The 14,483-nt window shown below is 39.9% G+C and overlaps 2 protein-coding genes across 6 annotated transcripts in view; both read right to left on the bottom strand.

The window, feature by feature from the left end:
• Positions 1-567: 567 nt before the first annotated feature.
• LOC127615122 (uncharacterized) lies at positions 568-2,282 on the bottom strand. Of its 2 annotated transcripts, none has more exons than XM_052086694.1 (4): positions 1,359-2,282; positions 1,092-1,192; positions 904-991; positions 568-832 (listed from the first exon to the last, which is right to left on the bottom strand). In XM_052086694.1, exons 1-4 carry the CDS (start codon positions 2,270-2,272, stop codon positions 712-714), a joined length of 1,224 nt encoding a protein of 407 aa, XP_051942654.1. In that variant the 5' UTR covers positions 2,273-2,282; the 3' UTR covers positions 568-711. The 2 variants fall into 2 exon arrangements, with proteins under 2 accessions (XP_051942654.1, XP_051942653.1); XM_052086693.1 differs by having other exon boundaries at positions 904-994.
• Positions 2,283-10,038: 7,756 nt separating this feature from the next.
• Positions 10,039-14,483, bottom strand: part of fndc5a (fibronectin type III domain containing 5a) — a 29,654-nt gene continuing 25,209 nt past the window's right edge. For all 4 annotated transcript variants that reach the window (XM_052086709.1, XM_052086707.1, XM_052086708.1 and 1 more), the window contains one exon: positions 10,039-13,159. In XM_052086709.1, coding sequence (XP_051942669.1) covers positions 13,109-13,159 — 51 coding nt within the window. In that variant the 3' untranslated portion in view covers positions 10,039-13,108. The remainder of the gene's footprint in view (positions 13,160-14,483) is intronic.

Consider the following 14,483-nt stretch of genomic DNA (forward strand, 5'->3'; position numbering starts at 1 on the left):
TCCCTACATTTTGTTTGTAAACTCATTTTGATTTTTTTACCTTATTTTGATGCTGAATGTTCAGGTTTCAGAATCTGCCAAAGTGGTCAACTATTACATGTTGAGTTACATGTTTCAGCTAGCAATTTGCTATACTTAATTGCATTGAGTGGTCAATTACAGATCTCCGCTATACCAACAACAAGAACATTGTCAAGAAGTGTTCCATTTTGGTTTTGAAATTTTTTACTGTAGTTAGAAGGTCAAAATTTAATTTACTCTACCATTATTCAGTAATGGTTAAAAAAACAAAAGAATCTCCCATCATGAAATAACTGAGGCAAACACAACTATCATTTGATTTACACAGACTTTAATCCGATGATGCATATACATGCATAGGATTCGACATTCGAACAGGAGAAAATTCCTCACATCAAGTACAAAAACATGCATTAACTTTCAAGGTTTATGTAACAAAACATGAACTCTAGTAAAATCACAAATACTAAGATGCTCAAAAAGCAATGATGGTTATTGAACTGTATAATTTCTACATGAACTCAACAGATGTGCTTTCTAGTCCATATCTGCGCAAGCATTAAAAATTTTAATTGCAGCATTCCAATTTGTAATCCTTGAACACAACATGCATTTAGTTTTGAAACACTGAACTTATTTCTAAAAAGTGCAAACATAAGTGCTACCATCACAATTGTTTTTAAAAAAAAGTTAGGAAATGGAACTTCTTTCAAAGATTTTCTGCACCTTTTCAAAGCGCTTGTGCATTCCCAAGCTCTTGGCCTGCCATTCGACGAGGGATATTTTTGGTACGTAGTGTGCCCTGTAGTTCCTGAAGGGAAGTGCAATTTTCATGTGAAATTCCTTGCATCCTGGAAGTAAAATGCACCAGAGAAGGGATACCTGCGCGTGAGGTCAGAGAGATGTTGCCACCGTCTTCCGGAGGAATCGTACACCACTTGTGTCAAAAGACCTTGCATTTCACGAACGGCTTCTTTAGAAAAGACATCATCAGCGTTGTTAAAACTTTGAAAAGAAACAGTGTTGGAGTTGTGACTGAGGCACAGCCTGTGTGGTGGCTCAAAAGTTACCTTGAGCAGCATCTGAAGCCTCACTAAGATGTTTGTGAACCAGCTGGACATACATTTGTTTCTCTCGTTCCCAATCTGCCTCAGTGTTGAGCGCCACCCGCCTAGAAAACAATGTCAACATAAGTATTGGGACACCTGGCCATGCAACAAGTGAAAATAAAATTAAGTTGGGCTCCTCAGACTAAGAAAAAAACAACCCCCCCCCCCACCAATATTGCATTACTCTCTAAAGTAATGTAATAGTGTGGAAGGTGCTTGAGTACTAACCTCCCAGGAAGGATAGAGACTGGAATGGCACTGGGTCTTGATGTGTACAACTCCTCCTTGTCAGGATTTTGTGGGTTCCAAAGACAGCGCTCCTCCTTTCCGCACAGGGATGATTCTGAAACGGGGGGATCAATATCCCACACCTCCTCCACATTGCCCCCGAAAGATTCTACAGCGGAGTCCAATGACACTCCACACAGATCAGGTTCTGCACCTTTCAGTGAGTGAGAAAGTTTGGATGGAGGACGACTCTTGTCCTCAGCCACCTGTAGAATTGGACTATAGCCTAGCGGGGACTGGCGTGACGGAGTGAGGCACATGGACAAATAACCCTTATCAACATCTTCATCTGTTTTATCGCTTTTACAGGGCTCAGGGAGATTGAGGCACAGGAGCTTGTTAACTTCGGACTCAAAGACGGGGTGATGAGGTACAACCTCATATTTGGTCAAACATGGATCAGTCCCTGCAAGACTGCACGGTTCCCACCTGGACTTACATGCCACACGTTCCAAACTCACAGACTGACTGGTCGTCAATTTGATGGGCCGCGTTTTAGCAAACTGTGAGGCCTGAGATTGGCCAAGTTGGGAGGTTTGTCCCATGAGAGGACTGTCGTGGGATATGAAATGGTCTTGATCTGGCCTTGACACATTGCAACTGATTTCTGGTTTCTTTGCTGGATTCTCAAAGTAGCTATCCTGAATGGAATCATCCAATTTCCGCTTGGTCGCTCTGTTGTTGAACAAATCACTTCTAAAATGAGTAATTGGCTCCGGAAACGTGTTCAGATTCCTCTCAGCAAATGCCACCCTTCCATATGCTGACAAAGGTTTAAGGTGTCTGAAAGTGGAGCTCTTGGATGGCAGGTTTTTATCTTTAAGATGGTCGAAAGTGGAGCGCTTGGGCGGCATGTTTTTATCCAAACCCTGTTGAGATAAAGAATAAAGGAAAATATGTTTACTCATTCCTCACTTCCACATGTACAATCAACCAACCTCGAAGCCATATACATATGACAATAATTCCTTACTTATATGGCGTCACACATAATGCCTGAATGCTCCATGAATGTAGCCTGATTTTGACTTGTCTTGATACGTCATTACCAAACATGATGGCATTATAGCAATTAAGTTTTTCAAGTAATTTTTTTTCTCCCCACCAATCAGGAATGGGTCTATTTGTCCCCCCACTGGCCTTTTTGTTACCTTTTCTGAGCAGAAAACACATGCAAATGCACATAATGCCTCTGTCAACATGACTTTGACAGCTGCTTTTCCCACCTCCCCGACAGACTTGCATCGGTGGACTGGATCTTGACGGTGGCATGCAACGATTGGGTAGGGTCTAGTGACTCTCGTCACTGATGAAAAAAAAAAAATCATGTATAACAAGGCCTTAAGTGTGCTGTCAGACATCAGGATCCCATCTCTGCCAGCGACGTGTGGATAGCAGACGGTACGATAAACCTGTGTATGCACCTGTTGTCATTCATGCAGCTAAAATTTGTGCTTGGCTCAAATAAATGTTTGGAAACAGTTTTAGGTAGGCTAGAGCGCAATCAGGTGACACATTTCATGTTCCGGTAAAACTGCATCATTTGGGACAGTATTTTTTTTTTAATCGACTAACTATATAAATCTGAACTATTTCACAGCTAACACGCCTCAGTCCTGGTCACCATAATGTAATAGAGTGCACCCACATTTTATAGGCCTTAAGCTTTTCAAACTTAACCACTGAACCTCTAATTTATTTTTCGTCAGAATCTCAAAAGTCCCAAAATATGATTTTAAAAAAAGTACTCATTACCAGAAAAGCACAAACGGTGAGGGAACAAATGTCAGTAATTCTTCCACTAAAAATGTTAGTTAGCGATACACCGACCGCGTTTCAGTCACTTTTGATGCATGAGAAACTGACGTTGCAGTCAATCTGTAAGTATCTTGAATTTCAAATGTACTTCCATTGCGCGCATTTTTATGCTCTTCGCCGGTGGCGACTTTAGCTTCACGCCGATATTAGCTCGCAAATCGCATTTATTTAGCACAAAAGAAAAGACAACGATTGCAACAGTGCAGTTCGTCTTACACACAATGTCGACCCTCCACGATAGTCCAAGGAAGAAGACGCTTGTTCGAAAGTGTGGAGTGGAACAAGGTCTCACTAAACTGACAGACTGCACACACGTACTCGTTGAGGCGTTAGTGAGGTGGGGCGTTGTTCAAATTTAGTAGTTTAATCCCTAGTTGATGTTTTTTTCATCATCATCATCATCATCATCATCATCATCATCATCATCATCATCATCATCTTCATTCACCATCACAATGATCATCATCATTATTATTGAAATATAGGTTTATTGTTATTTGTTGTATGAGGGGGCGGGACCACTCGAGTAGGGTGTGACGTCAGCGTTTGGGCGTGAGTTGTGGCCATCAGCAGCTCTAGTGTTAATGTGTTTTATTGCCGTTTTATTTATGAATTAAAAAAGGCCAACAGATTGAATCAGCGACTGTGTGCATCCGAGGGCGTCATTATTATTATTATTATTATTATTATTATTATTATTGCTGCCATTTAGGCAGATGGGGCGCAAAACACGTTGCAGGGAAAATACCTTGAATAGTGCTATGAATTTCTCTTACCTTTTAAAATGGAAAAAGATTGTCACCCTACAGATTAAAATGCAATGCAGTGCCCAATTAATATTAAAAAAAAATCACTATTCCTGTACTTTTCCTCTGCTGCCCTCTCTTGTCTGATTGGAGTCTGTGCAGTAGCGTCCGTCAGGGCCAGCAAGGCCTTCTCTGCTGGCCTAAACATTCTCAGAAAAGTAAATTTTAAAAAATTACTTTTCTGAGAATAACATAAATTTAATTTCTTATTTTATTTTCATGAATATGTCAACAAAAGTATTCTCTGTATTCTTTACGTCATATTATTTCCACTTGGTCGAGTGGCTTATTTTAAATAACATTGAAAGCCACTCGATAAATAACTTATTTATTATGGTAGACTTTTTAACCAATCATATATCAGATAGCTTATGTTGCCAGGTCAATTAAACTTGCTCGGGGCCTTCAGATTAAACAGAGAAGGCCCCTGTGCGCTGTAAATGAATGGGCACAGTCAACTTCCAACAGCCAATCAGATCACGAGTCTGCGTCCCAGGGCCAGCTTGGTTTTAGTCGACACTGGAGGCAATGACGTGCGCGTTCGGTGATTGGATTAGCGCCTCCCAGAGGGAGCTGTTGCTGCATTTTGACCCAAAATGGCCGAAAGAGAAGACGTTGAGCTGGTTGCAGGATTAATTTCCACACACTTTTCAAGACAGACCTTCCACTGGATTTACCAATTTAAGTTGTTTTACCAAGGCAGCAAGGAAACATCAGATCATGGCTGGACACTTAAAGCTACGGTGCGTTTAAAAACGTTTGGGGAGACTCGCGTAGGTCTGCAGCTCAGTGAACAGGCACTACATTGGTGAGTAAATGAATTTTATTTTACATTTCTTCTTGTTATTTTATTTCGTTAGTAATAATGGTAACGAAATCAAATGACAAAGAGACAAAAATGTATCAAATCAATCAGCTCACCTGCAATTTATAATGGCGCATTGTAGTCAGCTTCGTGCACTAAAATTCGTTCAATCTCAGCTGCTCAACATTTTCAGTTATTTGCTGTTGTATAGCCTATTCTCAAAATGCAAATGATCTGTTAATTTTGTTTTCAAAGAATAGTTTGTTTTGTTATTGTGTGGTTGGTGTCTTATATGAAACTGCGACATTGCACAATTTATTGGACAGACTGGTTTATGATCATATATAACATTTTATTTAGTATTTTTTAAATATTTTTATTTTTGACAATATCTGTGAATTTAGTTTCCTGCTCTTAATTGTGAATGCATACTTGATGGTTTTAAATGCTCCTGAAATTAAGTGCTGCCTGACGAGCCTATACAGTATTGTGTTAATGTATGTGACGTCACTAAAGGCTGAAGGTTGAAATGCACGGCCCGCCACTGTGTCTCTGGGTTGCCAAGATAGTTCTTCTCAAAATAAAATGGAGGGGCGGCCCGGTGGTCCAGTGGTTAGCACGTCGGCTTCACAGTGCAGAGGTACCGGGTTTGATTCCAGCTCCGGCCTCCCTGTGTGGAGTTTGCATGTTCTCCCCGGGCCTGCGTGGGTTTTCTCCGGGTGCTCCGGTTTCCTCCCACATTCCAAAAAATATGCATGGCAGGCTGATTGAACACTCTAAATTGTCCCTAGGTGTGAGTGTGAGTGCGAATGGTTGTTCGTCTCTGTGTGCCCTGCGATTGGCTGGCAACCGATTCAGGGTGTCCCCCGCCTACTGCCCGGAGACAGCTGGTATAGGCTCCAGCACCCCCCGCGACCCTAGTGAGGATCAAGCGGTTTGGAAGATGAATGAAAATAAAATGGATACTTCTTCTATTTTCGATCAAGTGCAATTGCAACTTTTAGGTTTTTCCATCTCTCCAATAATCATAATGTCCCATCTTGCGATATTTTTTGAGATTAAACGACGCAGTTTAGCGTCTACATTAAGATATCCTTTATTTGTCCCGCAATGGGGAAATTACTAGCCGATGCTTTTATTTTGCTGATAAAATTTCCAACTAACAGGCAAACGTTTTCCCCTGCTTTTAACATAGATGGGCAGGGTAGCCTAAACTGGTACTCAAATAAGAGTACTGTTATTTCAGAATAGTATCGCTCAGGTAAAAGTAAAAAACACTCCAAAAAACTAAAAGTAACTAAATAAAATTCATTCATCCAACACCTGATCTGCTTATCCTCATGCGTGCTGGAGCCTATCCTAACTGTCTTCTGATCAATATTAAACCAAGACAAGATGATTTTAATTCTGAGGAGATTTAAGATGCAGATTACCTCTAGAGTGTGAGTTTGACGCGCTAACCACTGGCCCACCGGGCCACCTATAAATGTATTGTAAGTTGAGGGGTTCGCAGGTTTTAGATGGATTGCTCTACGTTTAGAATGGGCAAAAAGGAGAGGACGACTTCGTTTGAACACAGCTTTTTCTCTTTTTATTTTTCTCTTCTTAACCGCTCCCCCGCTAACTCTCCAACGAATACTCCCCCTTCCGGTAACGACCCGCCTTCCTGTTTTTCTTCTCCAATCACATGTAAGCAACCTAAGAATATTTCAGGACGTATTAAACAGAGTATAATTAAGGTAACTAACATAAAAGAATATAATGCGTGAATATAAAATGATAATAATTAACAATTTAACAAAAGCTTACAGTAGTATCAAACACTGAAACACATGAAAAGCACATATTTAAATATGAAGTGGGCCGGTCTGAGCCATGAAACTCCAGGGCTGAATATGGTCGAGGAATAATGTAAAGCTACACATTACTTTGTAAGCTTCTGTTTACAGAAACGTAACAATTGTGATCATGCTAATGTTACAGCTAAGGACACTGACAAATTCCGACTGTACTAATAATGTCATCACACATTTGGGGAAATTCTTTCTCCAAGCACATCTTTTTTTGCTCTTTTACCAACCCAGATAGCTTTGAATCAGGACAGCAGGTCTGAGGTTTCCACATTAACATCAGCAGGGGGAGCTGTAGGACCGCGTTTTGTCATAGCTAAGGTAGCACTTCCTCCAGATCCTTCTTTATTTATACGTTTTCCCCTTATTTAACTAATGTGACAGATGGCAGAGATGTAATGGAGTGGGAATGACATACAATCTCGTTTTAACTGACATGCTTTTATTGATAGGCTCAACACACACATTGCAGGATCAAGCCATCAGCTTTGTAGGAAACTAATCGCAATAGCAGGGTGGAAGACTGGTTAGCACGCCCGACGACTGGTTCGCACGATTGTAGTGTTCGATTTCGGCTCCGGCCTTCCTGTGTGGGGTTTGCATGTTCTTCGCGTGCCTGCGTGGGTTTTCTCTGGGTACTGTATTCCAGTTTCCTCCCACATTCCAAAAACATGCATGGCGAGTTAATGCAGCGTTCCAAATTTGTCATAGGTGTCGTAATGTGGGTAAATAAGATGCACTCGGTTTCAAGCAAGCAATAGTTTATCATCGACCTAGCTCTAGCAGTAGTTGCACACACTTCTGCCAAGACCTCATAAACTAACGACATTTTGGGCCAGCATACATACTGTTAGGTGCTTTCAAAGTAAAACAGCTATTACCACATCTCCCTTTCTAGAACACTGAACAGACATATCTGTGTAGGCAAATATTGTTAACAACAGAATTCTGGATATTTAACAATAGGTGTGAGTGTGAGCGTGGATGGTTGTTCGTCTCTGTGTGCCCTGCAATTGGCTGCCAACTGGTTCAGGGTGCCCCCCCCTCTCCCGGCGACCCTTGTGAGGATAAAGCAGATCGGAAAATGGATGGTCTTGCTATTCAAATTTTCATGAAGGTCATCTTTCAGCTATCGTCTTTCATGCTATTGAATGGGTTTATTTCTATATACATGTAAGTATGTGAGTCTATGGCAAGTCAGCTTTATTCATACAGTGCATTTAATCCACAAGGTGCAATCTGCTTAAAAGATAATGTTTAAAGGCAAGGTGCAACAATTAATTGGAAAATAATTTAGGACAATTAAAGAAATAAACCCAGAATAATTTAAGACATTACTGTAAATGTACAGTAAAAAAAGCAAAGTAGTTACTGAAAGAATGTCCAGCATAAGAACATGATTTGGACAAATTGATAATAGAAATGCTCGAAAAAACCTTTATCATAAATGCAGGAAAATATGGTGCAGTGCATGTGTTAGATGAGGTTAAATGACATTTCTCCTCTTGGGCCAATTACAGGGATGCTCTTCTTTTTCATCTTTAACCCATAATGTGTTTCTACGTGTGGTTGAAGATATTTTATCCCTTGTGGGCATGTCGACGTTGATCCTCTGTGCCTAGTCACACATATGGACCATCCATCCATCCATTTTCAACACCGCTTATCCTGAAGAGGGTCGCGGGAATTGCTGGAGTCTATCCCAGCTGACTTTGGGCAAAAGGCAGAATAACCTCTGAACTGGTTGCCAGGCAGTCAGAGGGCACACCTTATGGATGATCATTTTCTCAATTCAGATTTGTCCTTGCCATTTCACATTTAGGTATGCTTTTCTCAAATGTTTTCAACAGATATAAAGTACATTATTAGAATATTAATTTAATTGGATGAATGGGGAGGATACTGAAAAGGCGAATTACTTGTTTTTCCATACCTTTTATGGATATAGTGCGCTTTAATAGCTTGGTGCACTAGTGGTTCACATGGCTGTCTCACACATTAGCCAAAAGGCTAAAAGCTAAAAGGCCGGCCTGTTCAAGATCCCCGCTGCCTGCAGGCCGAAACTTGTTGACATGTTTCTTATTTATCAGATTGAGTTATCTGAGAAGTCTGACAGTTAATGCCTCGGGAATCCCAAGCTTCAAATGTATTATTCATAGAATCTTCTTTGATTCATGCACTTTTTCTCCATGAGCCCAACAACAGAACTGTTTCCTTATGACCAGAGAGATTGAGACGGCAGCAGAGCAAATTTTACATCCCACCAAACATTGTCCCATGAAAGAATTCACACTGTTATTTGGAGAAAATATTTGATACTTTATTTGAAGCCAACACAAGTAAGCACACACCAGATACTTCATAATTGAAGTCGTGTCACTTTGTGCAGATCAGTTTATTTAAACCATGCTAGCCCTCATGAAGCAACCACCGCCGTACACATTATACAATAAATAGAAATATGCTTGGATTAAGAAAGCATTTTTTATTCTTTAACCATGCTTCTTGGTCCACTTTCGTTGTTCACAACTGAAACAGGCTGATTTGTCGCAGTGGTGACATTGTTTCCAGACACGCTTTCAAATTCCTACAAAACACGTGTTCAATAAACTGATGGGAGCGAAAAGCATGTGGGATGGTTGCATTCAAAGCGAGGTCCCAGCATCTCAAAAAAAGCTTTCACCAAAGCGCTTCAAAGACATTATTCAAGACATGACCACGATCGATTCTGGTTTTGGAAAATATTTGTAGAACAGCAATATTCAATGGGTGTCAACATATGCAACCTGCTCAAATCAAATACAGCACCTCCACATGAGCTGTACACTCCCACATCTGTACACAAATTGAATACAAATTAGTGTTTTGTCAAAGAGCAAATGTTTATGCTTTAGAACAACACATGTGTTGAACATTCTGACAACCTTCATGAATCCACCCCTTGTGTAAAACCAATTACGGATCACTACTTGTACAACATGAAGCTATAACATATTTTGAGTGAAAATCGTGTTTTTCTAATATAGTCAGTGCCATTTTTATTGTTGTTTTGAATATTTTAACCCTTTCATGCACCAATAATGATAACCTGTAACCTGACAACGTGATAAGCTGACCACCGTTGTCACCGCTGTCCCTGAAAGGGTTAAAAACATATCTTAACCCATGTCCTTATCAAACAATTTCAAAGAATCTTTGTCTTGTTCTTTTTTTAAACACATTTTTCTGTCCTTTTTCGTGCAATTTCCATTTTGCCATGGTTGGAATATTTTTAGTTGTGGCCTCACATAATAGTGCAGTGATTATTTTTGATATTGTACAAAATGGCTGCTGTTTATCTGAGTGGATGCTATTAATTGGAATAGGGAAAATTAATTTAACCCTCTACAGTATGACAAAGCTCAAAAGCTCAGATTTTTCTGCTCAGTGCAGATGGAACACTGTTTTCAGGTCAGGCACCCTTCAATTGGAGCTCAATGCCTGTGTTCTCCAAAGCCACTATGGCCGAAACAGAAAATGAGTGAGCTCTTGTCAGAGTCCTCATAAAAAAATTTAAAAAAGGAAAAAAATGAACTGATAAAAGGCGTCATCAGTGCAGTCTCTCTCCGCTCAAGTGTAACCATCAGAAGAATTTTATCGCTTTGTTCTTCCACTACAGTATAATATAGCATGGACCCTATAGGTCAGCTACCGGTAAGTGACTACATTAGTGCAACGCCCTGCAATCAGTGTTGTGTTTTGACCAGCATCATAGTTTTGTAATGAAATGGGGTCAATATTTTTTCCAACGTAAAAAAAAAGACAAACAAAGATTAGGATCGTATGGGTTAAAAAAAGTTGTATTATTGTTGTGTGCGCAGTCCAACAACACAATGTAATTTAAGATTCAAGCTAGTAAACGACTTCTTCCACTCCTATTGAACATTAACAGCTCAATGACAAAATGTATAATATAAACAATTGATAAATGCTATGAAACGATTATTATTAGTCAGACATAAAGAGTAAAGCACACACATAAAGAAAATACATATTTCACCTATAGGACCACCGTGTTATGTTTAAAAATGTACTTGCAAAGGTCTTAGTCCACCTCTTGCCTCCCTGTCATTTTAAGAAGTGGTTTTAGCCTCGTAAAACAGTAAATAGGAGGACCGATATAGATTTTATGAATTGCATAAACAATTCCAGTGATCTGGTGCCAACATGTATAAATTAGGGTCCGTTCCATTCAGCTATTTTTTTTTCCAATACTGTTTGCACTTGTATACATTTTGCAAGTGTAGCGTTACATAATCAGCAAATATAAGAGTGGCTTTTAAGACTTTTGCACAGTACTAAATCTGGCATTCATAATTGTCATAACTCATTACGGGCTCTGATAATATTAAATGTATTTACACATTAAAATTTTAAGCATTAGTCAGTCTGGTCTTGCAACTGTATTTTTTCTGTTTACAGTCCACATACAGCACATACACCCACCCACACACACCACACACACACACTCATGTTACAAAATATAAGAAATATATAAGGGCATATATGTATGAGAGATGCAATTAGATGGGCTGTCCGTCTCATCAATAAGTAAAATGTTTAATCTCGATATCCTGTAGTACACATGGGTTGGAATCAGCCCTCTGGCTTGCCAATGAATTAACAAAGAAATTCTACTTCATAAAAACGAGATTTAACCCTTTCCTGCACCAATAATGAAAACCAGTATCCTGAAAACCTGATAAGATGCCCATTGTAGTAGAAAGGGTTCAATATCCAATAACCTTTTGTAAAATTACGACTTGAGTTCTTGAGTGTGATGGGCCATGGCTTTATCATGTTAAAGGACCCTTGCTACATTTAAAGTTTGGCTAATCAAGAGGAATCTTTTTTGGGGGTGGGGGTAGGGCATATTTTGACATCTAATACAATAATATAAATGAGGTTGCCTGAATGGGCAGTCTAAATTCATGATCACGTTTATTTAACTTTCAACAATCCTACCTAGAGTAAGTCCCAAAAAAATAAACTGAAAGAAGCACAATAGGCCCCCAAAGTCAATACTAAATACTGCAATTCTATTTTCCATTCAGTTTACAATACACCATATTTGTATGTATAACAGCCTAGGGATACATTCTAATTTGGAATTGAAAATTGTCATGAAAAGCCCTTATGCCTTGATGACACCTGTTCATTACAAGAAAGCAAACATCGGAGGCCCGTTGTACTCATGACTATTTATGTTCAATGTTGAGACAAATGTTCATTTGTCTCAACATTGCATGCCTAGAGGTTACATTTGTGTGTTGTTTTTCTACAGAACGTGACCCCATTGCACATGAAGTCCTTGCCCCCATATGATGGGGCTTAGAGTTGTTATTGCTTAAGGAATGCCCTCTAGTGTCTCTACAAAGGCCACTTCTCTGTAGACGTATCTGAGACTCTTTTAGAATTCATAATTCGGAAGAAACACATTGGGTCAAGTCCTCTTTTCACCCAGGATGCTAATATCCATCACCCTAAAAATAAATAAAGACACCTCATTCAAGGATGTGGAATGTCAAGAATCAGAATCTATTAAAAACACAAACGACACAAGGAGATGTTACAAAGGAAAATGTGACCCAACGTGACAGCAAACTTTAGCAGTGAGCTATCCCTTGGAAGCTGCGACAGCGTCATCACAGAAATCGCTCCGAACTCAGCCAGGTGCAGTCTGGATTCCCTGAGGGGGGGAAAACAAGCGCGGCAGACATATATTCCCCGCAAGACGGCAGAGCGTTCTTCTACCTTGATGAGGTCGAAGAAGTACCAGAACAATAGAAATGTACTGACAATACATTGTGGAACAAAACAGCACTTGAATGATAAATTATTAATCCCCACTCATAAAAACAACAACAAAAAAACATTGGATTAAAGAATGTTAGAACAATACAACATCTCGATGATGGGATTCAATTACGCCATAACGGAACATTTAGACACAGTGGGAACCCCTCACACACTGTATGTACGGTCAAATCACGTCCCACTAAGAGACAGAGAAGAAATGGGAGAGTGGAAGAAAAGGTCTCTGGCTCAGCTTTATCGACATTGGTCCAAGGGGTTGCTTTATCAGCAGTCTGTCCACTGCCAGGACCATTTGGCCCTAATCTCTGCCTCCCCCAAGGTACCGTAGTTGTTAATCATGGCAAATCCGCTCTACTCTCCCTGAAGTCGCTCCACTTTGGGATCTCTTCTAACGCTGGCCAAGTTGTTCCTAAATCCCTGGAGTCCCACAAGCTTTGTTTCATTGGCAGGCCCGCTGCAAGGGAGACGTACGTGATGCATCCTGACAAGCAGATTTGCCTAAAAGGGCCTGCTGGTTTGTGAGAAGACCAAGTCTCTAGTATATAGGGAAGACAGTCACACTTCAATGATGTTGACAGATGGCATCCTGTTGTTGTTCTTGGAGAACTGTGGGAGAAGAGAAAATTAAATGATTGAAGATCCTGGAAGGGCTCTCAGGAATGAAACAATGAGCATGAGGATGCCTCTTGTGCTGCTTATGTATTCAACGATGAAGGGCTTTTTGTTTTGCTTGATTTAAGCTGATGCATACTGTACATTGGCAAAAACGAGCGTCACACTCGTGTTTGCATTGTTTGCAAGAGTCTGAGCGTGTTTGCTGCAGTCATGCACAAATGGAGCCACATTGAAGCCATATTTCAATTTAGCCTGAAGCTGATTACTAGATGACGCTGTGGGTGTTTGTAAATGTCAAGTATGCTTTCCGCAAATGTTTCCTTGGTTCTTCAGAAGATGCTTGATTCCCTATAAGCATTGAAGGACAGAGGTGGGAAATTCTCTGCTGTACGTTATTTAATTCGCTTATTTCAATGCAACAACTTCAAGTAATGTAGAAACCATTGAACTCTAATTAAAGGGTATTACTGAATGTGACTTAATAAAGCATACAGCATCATGAAATTACAGCAAGATAACCATTTTGTGATTATTAACTTGTGCAAGAACAAAAATGTGAAGATCAGAAGGATTGTTTATATTCATGGTTGATCATTGCTGTTTGTTTGTCTCTTAGTCACTTAACTACTATAGTTAGTTTGTGAATTTTGTGATTGAGGATTACAACATACTGTAACTTGGAGCAGTTGGCACATTTCTCAACGAAGAACCAATTACATGTTGGTTTGCATTTGGATAAACGTGATGCAATTACGTTATGGCACTTTTCATACTTTGCTGGGGGCATGACTTCCGGTTCCAGTTTGAGAGGAGCTGCTATGGTGCCAACATATCAAAAACATGTAGTGGTCGAGCCGTTAATTTGAGGTTTTTTTTTTTGACTCAGCTCATCTTCGTCTCCTGTCTCATCAATCACGATGTCTCAACGATCTGATTTTCAAAACAGTCACAGCAACAACAAACACAGTCATCTGAAACTAATACCACATGATTCTATATTTACAGTGTAAATATTTACTTTGCAGGGTGGAAAATGTATGTGAGCTTGTCTCCAAGAGCTATTCAGAGTCAGGAGTCAGCCAACCTTGACTCCATTCAATGTTGCACGATTGAAATGGCACATCAGTTTTGAGTTTGCCATTTTCAAGAAGCACTGCCTGATGTGAATCATTCCTCGCGCTAAAAAAAAGAAATTCTCAGGAGATGCATAATTAAACGTTGTCGTCTTGCATGAAGCTTGAAAGCATTACAAAAGTATTTCTAAAAGCCCGTCTGTTCATCAGTCTATGTGGTAAGACAGAGGGTCAATAAATTT

The sequence above is a fragment of the Hippocampus zosterae genome, chromosome 14 (genome assembly GCF_025434085.1).
Source record: "Hippocampus zosterae strain Florida chromosome 14, ASM2543408v3, whole genome shotgun sequence".
NCBI classification, from domain to species: domain Eukaryota; kingdom Metazoa; phylum Chordata; class Actinopteri; order Syngnathiformes; family Syngnathidae; genus Hippocampus; species Hippocampus zosterae.